Source organism: Centropristis striata, chromosome 23, assembly GCF_030273125.1.
Source record: "Centropristis striata isolate RG_2023a ecotype Rhode Island chromosome 23, C.striata_1.0, whole genome shotgun sequence".
Taxonomy (NCBI): Eukaryota; Metazoa; Chordata; class Actinopteri; order Perciformes; family Serranidae; genus Centropristis; species Centropristis striata.
Genome location: NC_081539.1, coordinates 6765131 through 6778184, shown reverse-complemented (window position 1 = coordinate 6778184; position 13054 = coordinate 6765131). Strand labels below are relative to the sequence as shown.

Here is a 13054-nt window from a genome sequence, read left to right as displayed (position 1 = left end):
CACCCGCGATCTCGTTAATGCACGAAGAGATGCAGATCCGGCCGTCCTTATGCATGAAAAACAAAACGCAGATGGAAAGAGTTGGTGCTCTGCATGTGAAAAGGTATTGATTAGCTCAAATCGATGCGTAACCTTAAAAAGCATCTCCTGCAAGAAATTTGTGGAATTGACCCCGCTGATCTTAAAGATTCCTATGATGTTTGTATTAAAAAAGAGCAATGCAGCAGGAGATGGTATTTAGAGGCATAAAAATCCAACATCCAGGCAATACCATAGGGGCCTTCAAAAACCTGAGATGTAGAGAGGAGAGAAAAAAACCACACAGTACACTTATAATGAGCGGTGTGCAGCGCTGAAGGGAACTTGTAGAACATGGTGTGAGTAAGGCAGAGCAGGGGTGTTAACAGAAACACTACAATCTCAGAACATCACACCCCCGGGCCTTTTACACGAGGTGTGAAGGAGCTCGCCTCTCCTCATGACAGGAAGAGGAGAGGAAGGAAGGGAAAGACTGTGGTTTCACTTTTTCTTTTTCTGGTGTCTGATTGTCCCGAGCTGGAGGGAAAAGAGGAGGAAGGAGCTGGTGGTTTTCAAAGTGCACAATCATTCCTGTTTCCTCCTGCGAACTGTACAAAAAGTGACACAAGTTGCCGTTTCCGTTAGAAAGTTTTTGCGGATGTTCCGGCAAGAAGATATGTGAGGTGATGCTTTTGTTTTGTCAGCTGCATGAGAAATTATAAACATTGTAGAAAATGTACTAATTTGCTTCTTGCAGAGAGATTGATACCACTCTCATGTCACCCTCAGAATCCTATTTTTCCTCTCACCTGTAGTGCAATTCATCAACCTAGATTGTTTTAGTGCAAGATGAAGTGTTGGGGATATTGGCCTTGCATGCAGCTTGTGGTGCTCAAAGCCTGTTTTTCTTATAGTTTAGTTGGTACATGAAACGGCTCAAACCGGGTCTGGAAACAGACGTTGCTGTTGAGTTTTACTGATGCATTTTTTTGGCACAAAAACCACAGATTGCATTCTAGTTTCATCATATCCCAGTAATGTATTCTTATGAACAGGTTCATATGATATCCTCAACAAAAAATGGATGCTGTTGTAAACACGTCTTGGTCTCCGTTTTAAACACGGTGGTAACATTGTGATATAGAACCACTTTGGTTAGGGGATAGGGAAAAAGAAGCAGGTAAAGCTTATAATTAGGGGTGTAACCATTCTCCAAATGCACACTTTGGTTCAGACCTAGACTTTTGAGCCTTTGTTAAGGTCTCGGGTTCGTAGATTGGAAGCCCAAGAGTAAACACACACCGGAGAAAAAAGACTGGTCTCAATGCAGCAGACTTTTTATTAAGGTCACAGGAAAAGTTATGCAGCACTGGATTCAGATTGACATCAATCTTGCAGGATCCCAGTCAGAATGAGCCCAGATTTTGGTAATTATTCACATTTAATCCTCTACAGAAGTTGGACTTACATGCAACCAAGTTCTATTGGCCAGTTACCAATGACATGGACAGGCCAACAGCTGTCCAAGTCTCGTTTGAAGGTTGTGATACACAATATGTGTGTGTGTGTGTGTGTGTGTGTGTGTGTGTGTGTGTGTGTGTGTGTGTGTGTGTTGTTCTTACAGGTGTGTATCTATGAACCACAAAGCCTAAACATGATAACTTCTGTGGGAACACAAACCAAACTGCGCTGTCTCAGGTCTGTCTTTGGGAAAGACGAAAGCTACAGTGGAGAAAAACACATTGGCTATCGGCCTTCTTAAAAATATCCAAATACCTTTTTAAAATATTTAACCTTTTTCTTATGTGCGTGTCGGGTGAAAAAGAACAAGAACCCTTCATGAGGACCTTCATTGCTCAGTTGACCTCGTCCTTTTTTAAACTTAACACAAGAAATGTAACAAAAAATGTCCAGAAATTCAAAGAGAAATTCACCTATTACGTGTCACATTGTCCCTGACCAAGTGCATGTAAACTCCATCAGCAGATTATATTGAGACTTTTTTTTAATCTGAGTTCGGAACCAGGAACCATTAAACTCATACCTATGACTATTTTCATACTGAACCACTGGAAACAGTTACTAGAAGTTTGAAACGGGGACTTTAAGATCGATCTCCTGGGTCAAAACCCTATTTTTTGCCCTCCTGTTTGGTCTTAATGCGTCTGCAATCTTCATGCTACATAAACGGACACAATTTTGTGAAAAAAAGCTATGAGATTCAGTGCATTACAGGTTGTAAGAACAACTACAAACTGTTCATGATCTGAGAAAAGCAAGAACTCTGCAGAACACTGTGTGACTCACACCAAAGTAATTTAGATTAATGCATAGCACTACAGGTAACAGAAATAAATAGGTCTTCTTTTTATGAGGCCTTTAAACACCTCTAAATGCTCGCTAATTAACACAATGTATGATTTACTTGTGCTGTTGTGTGGTTGCTTGGCTACCTCGCGGTGGGGACAAGATAAACAATTATAATTCACTTCAACGTTCCATAAAACAACATATTTTCACCAACCTACGTCAATTGCCACAGTGGGGAAGTTGTTTTAAAGTACAGCCTTTACATCCTCAGTCTCCTGTTCTCTATATTTACTCTCGGCTGATGCAGCGGCCTGTAATAGTGAGTGGCAGCATGACATGAATGTTTGGTACCTCTTGTCCCCGTCTTCTCCTCTGATATTACACCGTCTCCTCCTCCATGAGGCCTCTGGAGCAGCATATGAATAGCCTGGCTCGTTCGGCCGTGATAAGGCTCATTATGAGTTGACAAAAACTCAGTAGTAGAGAGCTAATCTGGAAGCGAGAGAAAAGACTGCAAATATGTGTCATTTGCAGGTATCCCACAGTGCAACACAGACCTCAACAAAAGGATGACGGTGCCCAAAAGGACAAATCTGAGACTAATGTGTCTTCTTCTTTTCTGTTTCAGGACGCCACACACAGCCAGACAGAACCAGGAAAAGAAGTGCATTTGTGAAGAAGTCTTTTCTCTGGGCTTAACAATGGGAGACCGATTGCATCCTCCAAGCGCCTTGCTCCCTGTGGCCCTCTGCATCTTGACCCTGCTGCCCCACAGCCTTCTGGGTAAGCCCGCAGAGGAGGGAAACACAGGCAGCTCAGCACTGCTCCAGAGGGTGAAGAGAGGCTGGGTGTGGAACCAGTTCTTTGTCCTGGAGGAGTACACCGGACTGGAACCGCTTTACATCGGAAAGGTCAGTGGTGCACTAACACGCTGTATTGTACGAACATGCACATAAAGCATGCACACACATATGGAGGTATTACCTGAAGGAATGCAAAGGTTTCTGACACGGTAGGAGAGCTTATGACCTTTCCACTTGGTGTACACGAGGGTGCCTCAGTGTAGGTGTTTCAAAGAGATTTCAACCAGGAGCTTTCAAACAGGGCAAGCGAGCAGATCTATAGGGGAGCTCAGCAGCCTGGAGGTCCTCTGCTGCTCGTCCATGGCTGAGCACATGAATGCAAAAAGGAGAAGACCATGGGAGGGCAGAGGCAAACTTCAACCACTGCCAAAAAAAAAAAAAGATCCCAATTTAATCCCTGGATGCACTGCGTCTATACCGAGACAGCCTCTCTTCTGTCCACTTTGAACCAGAGCCAGACAGCAGTGATTGAGTTAATTGACTCGAACCGAGGCTTCACTCAGTCTGTGCACCCCCTGCTCCACAGAAGTGGACGGCACGTCTGCAACACAACTGACATGCTTTGAAAAGAGCAGAGGGATACTCACAAAGGAGCACTTTGATCGCTCAGTCGCTAAAGTGAATTGAACATTTGATCAATAGTTGCAAGGCCAGTCATCATCAGCGGGGAGACAACAATCTTGCAAACCGCAATGAAAATTGCCATCACATCGCTTTAAAAAAAAAAAAGAAGTGTTTTTTGGTGGAGCTTTTAAAGTCACATGTGTACAGTGCTTGAGCCACAGTGTGACACTGCAAAAATGACCCTCTTGGAAGATAAAATATCCTGATATTTTGGCCAGCTGCCTCCATGAAGTCATGGGTATGATAAAGCAGGCTTCTTATAACTAACTTCTTTAACTAAAAAGGGCATATTATGTTAATTTTAAAGTTCACAATAGTATACAGTAACATGTTAACATGCTTTAATGTTCAAAAAGACATTTTTCTCACACCGTCTCTCTTAATATATCCATATTCACCCTCTGTTTGGAATGCAAATGCCTGTTACTTTAAGTCCACCTCCCAAAAAAGCTCTCTGATTGGTCATTGTTTCCGTCCCTGCAATCTTTGCATCTCTGCACCATCATTGCAGCCAGGGAAAGGACTGTAACTGCACTGTTCTAGCACTTTCTATCATGGAAATAAAGCTTGTAAGCTAGCAGGAATGTGATCCATTATCAACTAAGATTATCCCTGACACTGGCATGTAGCTCCATGCAGTGTATGTAATGTAAATATATGCAGTAACATGCCTGGAGCAGATGACCATATGTAGGAATCAAAATTCATGTCATCTAGGTGCAAAAGCAGAAAAAATATATTGCAAACTGAGTGTTCAGAACAGGCTGAAGCCTTAAGTTTCTGCACAACAGGACGACTTTTGCATTATTTGAATTTCCAGCCTTGTTTATTATGAACAGTCAACATTGTAACATCATAATTATATGAGGGAAAATAATGAAAAGCATATTTAAAATGAACTTGATGAAACTGATCTGGTAAACAATCACAATCCAGCTTCAGTATATTCAACTAAAGATTGTTAAAAAGGAAATAAATGTCACTCTGTGTGGTTATGGGGTTAAAAATGCAGCGTGGATTTCATGTTTTTTCTCCCAATAAAATCTTAAAAGTAGGAGTCTGTACTACAATGACATTATCTAGCATTAGCTGCCTGTGCATGCCATTTTCCAGGGCATTTTAACCAGAAAACACTCTCATTTAACAGCAGATAATCAACAGTCAGGGTGCAGTAGTTCAGAAGTACCAGGTCAAGTAGGCCTGGGCCATTATATGATCGGGATTAGTGATTGCAATAAATTTCAGGTGGATTACGGTGATCAGCTGTGTGACAACAGCCAATCAGAGTCGACCTTTTCCTGCTCCACTACTGTTTGCAAGTTGCCAGAGAAGTAAACAGAAAGACCAAACGTGGAGCTCTTTGAATGTTGGGAAAGAGCAAAGGAAATTACAATCTATCCGCTGCTGTATCGAGAGAAAACTAACATTCACAGCACGGCAATTCGCACACAGGTATGGTGCATTCAATAAAGTCAGAACGGCTATGCTGCATTCAAGAGGGTGGGACATATGAAAACTTACAGAGAAGCAAGCTATTACTGAATGGATCTTAGTTCAACAAAAAAGTTAACAAAACATTAACATCGTGGGCTTTCTAACAACAACAACAACAAATCCCATATTTTGGGTTTTGGTTACCTGCAAAAACACTAAACAGTAAAGTAGTTCACTGTGTTATTTTATATCTTTCTATATTTGTTGTACTGTTGAATAAAAATTGTATGTATATACTTCTATGCTCATCTTATTGAATTTGCTTTGTTAGTTATTTTGTATGTTAATAAAATATTGAATTAATCTCTAACAATATTTTAAAAAGACCTGATAATAATCGAGATCGGATGATATGAAAAAGTATATCATGATCTTTTTTTGCCATATCGCCCAGCCCTAAGGTCAAGTTAGATGAGCAGTTATTCATTATTAATGCCTCTTTATAATAATGATTGTTCTTGAAGTATATCTCAGTAAATCTCTTATCTCATATAAATAAACTACAGATTAATTATCGTCATTAAAATATTTCACCATTTGTCAAGCCTATTTTCTGTCCATATGATACGTACGAATCTTAGCTGAATATAACATAAAATGTCTAATATTATTAATATTTTTTTGTTGCTAGGAGCCAATAGGTTTTCAGCTCAGTTGGTTCTCAACTTGGAGATCAGGACCCCGAAGTGGGTCATGAGATCATTTCTGGGGGTCGCCAGTTGGCTGTGGAGAAAAAATGTATGATATATTTTAGGCCAGGGAGTTTGATAGGTGCCATGTGTTATATTCAGTGTTTAATTATTAAATCAGGAGGTGGCAGAAGACAGAGAGAGGGCTGTTTCAGCAGGTCAGGGGGAGAGAAAAAGTCCAAAAACCCCACAATGGAGCACAACTTTTAAAACTACAGAAAACTAAATAAGATCCTCATCACAAACAAAGCATTTTTTTTTACATTTAATAACCAGAGATTTCACAAAAGTCACTCAGAATCTTAGCTGCCTCTTGACTATTCTGAGGATTGTGACTTAAAAAGATTAGAGCCTTCGCCCCCGAGCAGCACTAAAGGGACATCTGTGTTGTATTTTATGTAAATTGTGAATCATCATATCTGTTCGCAAAAACAAATTGAAAATGGCACCGAAGTGAATAAAGCATGATTCCTGCAGAGCATTCCGTAGAGCTCCATGTCTGTATGTGGAGGCATTAAAATACTTGTCAAATTCCTGGAAATACCCAGCCCTGATCTTTGAAACACAGATTCCAGACCTTTGATTGATTTCAGTATTCCTCGTCGACTTTTAAAACATCGCTTCACACATATGCTCTGAAATTTCCCTTCGGAAATGATGCAAACCTGCCTAATTAGTGCCGAGGAATATCTTCCTTTTCTGCTGCTCGGGAATACCGAGGGGGAAAGCCGGATTCCAAAAAAGTCATGTGCTCCGACCAGATAGAGGAGTAACAAGTCCTGAGAGGGTACAGTACTGTATCTGCTTACAGTTTTCTGTAGAAAATTCACTTCCATCTTCTTCTTTTTCCATCAGTTTCTTTTCAGGCTGCCCACCCTAATTTTTCCAAGCTGAAAGGAATAAGTGATTCTGACAGGCCGGGCTGCTTCCCAGAGAGCCACTCAAAGCAGAAAGGCATTGTAGGATATGACAAAGCAGGAGAAACATGTACCGTGGGTTTTTCCCCCTCAGCTCAGCCTACCTTTGCCACTCCTCTGTTGAGGAGCTTAGTATTCAGAGCCGTGGGGATGTCGGAGGTTTGGGCTCTGGGCTGGGGCAGATAATTGATAGCCTGAGTGTCAAACTCTTTTCATAGGTCTGAGTGGAGAGGAAGGATCAGTGCAGGAGAAAGGCGGATGAGGCGGAGGGAAGGGAAGGCACCGGCCTGAGATATATCACCGCGAGACACGGGGCTGAAGACCACAATGGGGTGTTGATTAAAAAATATATTCTGGGCTGAGCCTCGGCTGCGCGGCACTCTCCAGGAGAGAGTGCAGGTGGGCACGTTGTCCGAAGAGATAGGGAAAAACTGTATTGTGTGGCTGGCTGCTCGGGGGAATGATAGGTATTGTGAAGATTGCTGCTGCTGAACTATCGCTGGAATAACAACGAGTGCTGTAGCTGCAAACTTTTAGCAGTTGGACAAACCCCGACGCGGTCATTTCACTTCCAGGTGACAAAAAAAAAGGGCCAAAAGGGAAAGATTTCTAGACTCGGCGGGGGGGATTTTTGTCACTTGAGTGCTCAAATGTTGATTATATAGCAGACACACGTCAATAGGAGCGTTTAATTCGGTTCTGCCAGTGTGATGGCAGTAAGTACAGCCGTGCACCGAGACCCTTTAAGTGCAAAGTAAGGAGTGATTGCACATCAACAGGCTGGCGTTTGCACTTACAGGCCACAAAAGGCTTCTGATTGCATTGCAGGGCCCGCCGCAAAAAACAGCCTGTGATTACACTTCTACTTACAGCTACAGTATTAAGGCACCAAATAACCACACACTGCCCCTGGAGCGAGCGTGGCAGTTGGTACAATTAGGAATGTTGACAATATTGCATATATGTACTTTTGTGCAATTTCACACAAGGACTGAATAGAAATAACAATGTAAGCATTAACTGGGAAGGACTGGCAACTGGCTTTATAGCATGTTATAGCATAGAAATCCCTCTCTTTAATAGAAAGTATGGTAACACTTTACAATAACCATCATTTATAGATGGTAAATAGACCATTTATAAATGGTAAACAGATCATTAAAGTTCAATCATCATTTATAAGCCCTATATAAGCCATTTGGAATGGTAAATAGATCATTTATTAATGTTGAACTATCATTTATAAATGGCAGATGGCATATTAATTTAAGTTGATAGTTACTTTACCATTAACAAACAATTAAATTATAATTATTAGTATAACATATTTAACACCATATTAAGTATGTAAATGATTTCAACATGATTCATATACCTTTAAGAAATTGGTTGAAAACATTTAAAGATTAAATAAATGATTAATAATTGGTTTATACCATCTATATGCATTACTTAGATGGCTATTGTAAATTGTTACTGAAAGTTATTTTTGTGCTGGCGACTATCAGCTTTAATTTGAAGATATTTTTATCCACATTAAATTAGCAGGATGCAGGAATTGTGGCTGCTCTATACATAGCCCCACTACTTCCCAGCAGTGAAGGTTATTTGACAGTTAACATTAACTATTATAAAAAATGAAGCATTTCAAAGACGGATTGACTTGTCTTGTGGCTTCAGTTTCTTGTTTTTTGTCCAAAAGATATTCAATTTACAATGATAGAAAGCAGAGAGAAGAAAAGCAGCATCCTCACATCGCAACCAAACATTGCCTTGCTCTTGTGTTGACAATAGATAGATTTATAGATTTGTTTTCTTGAGCGACTACAGACATAGCGGTAAATCCTTCGGTTTTATATGCAGAAGAATTATTGCTATTGCTATCTCATTTAGTTGCAATATGACCAGCATTTAAAAATAGATATGCGAATGCAATAGTGTGTGCTCCTGACGTTCTCAAGGGGTTAAAAGTGTGGATTTACCTAAAAAGTAGGTAAAAGTAGGGATGTAAAGACTCTTACAAAAGTAATCCTTCTTAATCACTACTGATGATCTGCTAAAATTGAAAAAATGAAGCATTTCCATGACAGACTGACTTGTCATGTGGCTTCAGTTTCTTGTTTTTGGTCCAAAAGATATTCAATTTACAGTGATAGAAAGACGAGAAAAGCAGCAGCATCCTCACATTGCAACCAGCCTGGCACTTGTGTTGACAATAGATAGATTTATAGATTTATTTTCTATTTGAGAGACTACAGACATCAGCAGACACTCGTTTTTTTGAGGGGAGACCAGTCTCAAACTGTTGCCTGTCCAAAAAACTTCCAGGTAAGGAGTTACAAAAGATAGTTTAAACAGTAAAATGCCAGAAGTGATGTAGTTATGAGGACGGTTTCAATGCTACATAAATGAAAGGTTTGCTGTTGCAAAAAAAAGAAAAGAAAATGCTGCAGTTTAGTTGAATTTAGGCTACAAAACCACTGAGCTAGGTTTAGGGCAAAAACCTTCCAGCTTAGAACTCATAAAAGATGGTTTAAACAGTAAAGAAATTCACGTAAATGCTGCAAGTGACATAGTGACGTAAAAACCTGAAGCACAAAACCTGAAGCACAGAAGTTCAGTGATGTTTAAATCACATTGTTTACTGTTCTCGTCCAACAGATTTTCCGTCATTTTATGAGGAGAGACTAGTCTCAAACTGTTGCCTGTGTAAAAAACGTCCTGGTAAGGTGTTATAAAAGACAGTTTAAACAGTAAAATGCCAGAAGTGATGTAGTTATGAGGACGGCTTGACTGCTACATAAATGTCAGGTTTGCTGTTGCATGATCCAGTTTAAAAAGCAGAACAAACACAAGGTTTTCACGAGGTACAGGGAGGAAGAAGGGCTTTAACAATCGGGTGTTTTCATTAATGATAAATTATTTATGTATTTGTTCATTTAATCTATTTATTTTCTGTTTTTTCGTAAATATGTATGATGTAAATATGTATGTTTCGGGGAAAAATGTTAATTGAGTAGTGGAGAAGGGGTATAAATAAGCATATGCTTCATCCTACTCCTTTTCGGTCATGTTGCGATCACATCATAGCTTTTGTTTTGACTATTGCTATTGTTGTTTTGATTATTCTCATTGGATTTGTTTGTTCTTCAGTTTACTTTGTTGTGTTACTCGCACATGTTCGAAATAAAAAAGCTAAACTAAACAAAAAAGAAGAAGAAGAAGAAGAAGAAGAAGATTACTTTATTAATCCCACAATGGGGAAATTCAACCTCTGCATTTAACCCATCCTTTTTTCAGTCCCACCCACTTCAGTCCTAGAACTTCCTGGTTAGGAGTTATAAAAGACGGTTTAAACAGTAAAGAAATGTACGTAAATGCTAGAAGTTACATAGTGATGTAAAAACGTGAAGCACAAAACGTGAAGCACGGATGTGCAGTGATGTTTAAATCATGTTTACTGTTCTCCTGGATGAAAGTCCAACAGATTTTCCGTTGTGTTTTGTTGCTTATACAAACTGTTGCCTGTGCAAGTGGTAGAGTGTTATAAAAGACAGTTTAAACAGAAAAAAAGTAAGTAAATGCCAGAAACAATGTATAAAATGCTGCTGTTGTGTTGTCATGTGGCTCCAGTTTCTTGTTTTTTGTCCAGAAGATATTCAATTTACAATGATAGAAAGCAGAGAGAAGCAGCAGCATCGTCACATTGTAACCAACCTGGCACTTGTGTTGACAATAGATAGATTTATAGATTTATTTTCTATTTGAGCGACTACAGACATCAGCAGCTGGTCCAATGCTGCACCAGTTTACCTCACCAACACATGTGGAGCTGGACTGAGATCATGTGATTGGACTTGGACAGTTACAGACTTTCCACTGGTTGTTTTGTCTCACTGTGCTGCTGCATTATTCTAAAATTAGTGCATGTGACCTGATTAAATGTCCTCAAAATCATGTCATTGTCCTGAAACTTTTGGACTGCAGCATGTGTTACATTCCTGTTGTTTTGAGTTTGTTGCTGCAGGATTTTTGAGACTTTGTGTGCAGATTCGAACACTTCCAGTCGTCCCATGTTACCTCCAAAACTCTTGAGATTATGCATTGTGGAATAAAACTTTGACTCTCTTTGTGATAAGCTCCACTCAGACATGGATAAAGGCGACGGCTCTATTAAGTACATCCTGACGGGCGAGGGCGCCGGCACCACCTTCACCATCGACGACAGCACGGGGGACATCCACGCCATCCAGAGGCTGGACCGGGAGGTGAAGGCCCAGTACGTCCTCCGCGCCCAGGCCCGCAACCGCCTGACGGACAGGCCTCTGGAGCCCGAGTCCCAGTTCATCGTGAAGATCCAGGACATCAACGACAACGAGCCGAGGTTTCTGGACGGGCCGTACCAGGCGTCTGTACCCGAAATGTCCAAAATAGGTAAGATGGAAACTTAACTGTATTTGCAACTGCATTTTTGTTGTGGTTTGATGACAGAGGAGTGATGTCATTATGTGCATTTTCCTGTTAAACTTCTGTCGACATCAGGGATGGGCAACTGGAGGCCCAGGGGCCACATATGGCACCCTCACTTGAAGTGGCCCTCAGTACAACTACATGCATTTGAGCATGAAATCTTAAAAGTGCAGTGTAAAAATGCACACAATTACTTCTTGCAATTAATGTTGGTCTGCTGTTCTTGCACTGAAAAAAAAAGAAATCACACTAAGTGGTTATTTTTTATTTGCTTCAAACCTTTTGTATTCCTGTTTATACTGTTATACATGCATTTGAGCATGAAATATGTTAAGTTACTGCACTGAAAGACACAGAGTAGTGAGTAGAATGAGCAAAGTAGAAACTTTATGAAAAAATACATTCTTACACCATATGAACGCTTCACGGTTCACGGTACTGAGTGGAGCTGCAGTTTCATTGAATTTAAGACCACTGATCTAGGTCTTAAATCCTAATCTTAGGATAAAAAAACGTGCTAGTACAGTGTCATAAACGACAGTAAATAAATGCATGTAAATACTAGAAGAATCACATTGTTTACTTTTTTCCCATGGGACACGAACTGTACATAAATGTAAGGTTTTGCTGTTGCAAAAAAAAGAAATTTCTGCAGTTTCATTGAATTTAGGCTACAAAATCACTGACCTAGGTTTAAGGCAAACACTCCCTGGTAAGGCGTTATAAAAGACAGTTTAAATAAATAAATGTACGTAAATGCTAGAAGTTACAAAGTTACCTAAAACCTGAAGCCCAAAACATGAAGCACAGATGTTCAGTGATGTTTAAATCACATTCAAGTCCAACAGATTTTAGGGTAAGCTGGAGAGCTGCTCCAGCCACAGATGGATGAAAAACTCCACCAAGAATTATTTCCTTTGAGTCACATGTTGATACTGACGTAGCCGTGCATGACTTCCCTTCTCCTCACAGGAACATCTGTGATCCAGCTGACGGCTACTGATGCAGACGACCCCACCTATGGAAACAGCGCCCGCGTGGTCTACAGCATCCTGGACGGCCAGCCGTACTTCTCGGTGGACGCCAAGACCGGTACGCTCCTAAAAAAACACTCAATGTGTAGCCGAGGCGTTTTGATCCATTACATGTAGAGCGTGATGGATTTCAAACTTCACTCTTCACTATTTTATGAGCTGCCCATGAATTTATAATAAGTCTGAATGATGTTAGATGACCTGATAAAGTCGACAAACTGCCGCCGACAGTCAGGATTTACTCACACTCTGCTGACGGCTCCTGCTAATTCCCCACCTTGTTTCTAACGCTGTAATTGCACCACAGTCTGATTTTAGCAGTCCACACTTTAAGCCCCTGTGTATACCAACAGGCGCTGAATGTGGAAAAGCTCAGCATGGCTCCTGTTGTTGCTACGAGACTAGCGAACACTCTTTTGTTGCAACTTGCAACAACTCAAACTCCTGGCACTCACATAAAACGATGTGCTAAACTCAAAGTGTGGTTTCTCTCGTGAAAATGAGGCCAGAATGAGACAGGAAGCCTCTCATACTGAAGTGATGGAGCGGTTCAAGAAAACTGCTCACAGATTAGAATCCCTAAATTAAAAATGAAGCCGTTTGACGTTAAAGGACGACAACAATGATTTTGCATG

At 40.5% G+C, this 13054-nt stretch overlaps 1 protein-coding gene across 1 annotated transcript in view; it reads left to right on the top strand.

Annotated features, from left to right (window-relative positions):
- LOC131962009 (cadherin-20-like) overlaps positions 1 to 13054 on the top strand; it is a 114691-nt gene that overhangs the window by 72935 nt on the left and 28702 nt on the right. The window contains exons 2-4 of the mRNA XM_059326955.1: positions 2957 to 3239; positions 11055 to 11349; positions 12358 to 12477. Coding sequence (XP_059182938.1) covers positions 3030 to 3239; positions 11055 to 11349; positions 12358 to 12477 — 625 coding nt within the window. The 5' untranslated portion in view covers positions 2957 to 3029. The remainder of the gene's footprint in view (positions 1 to 2956; positions 3240 to 11054; positions 11350 to 12357; positions 12478 to 13054) is intronic.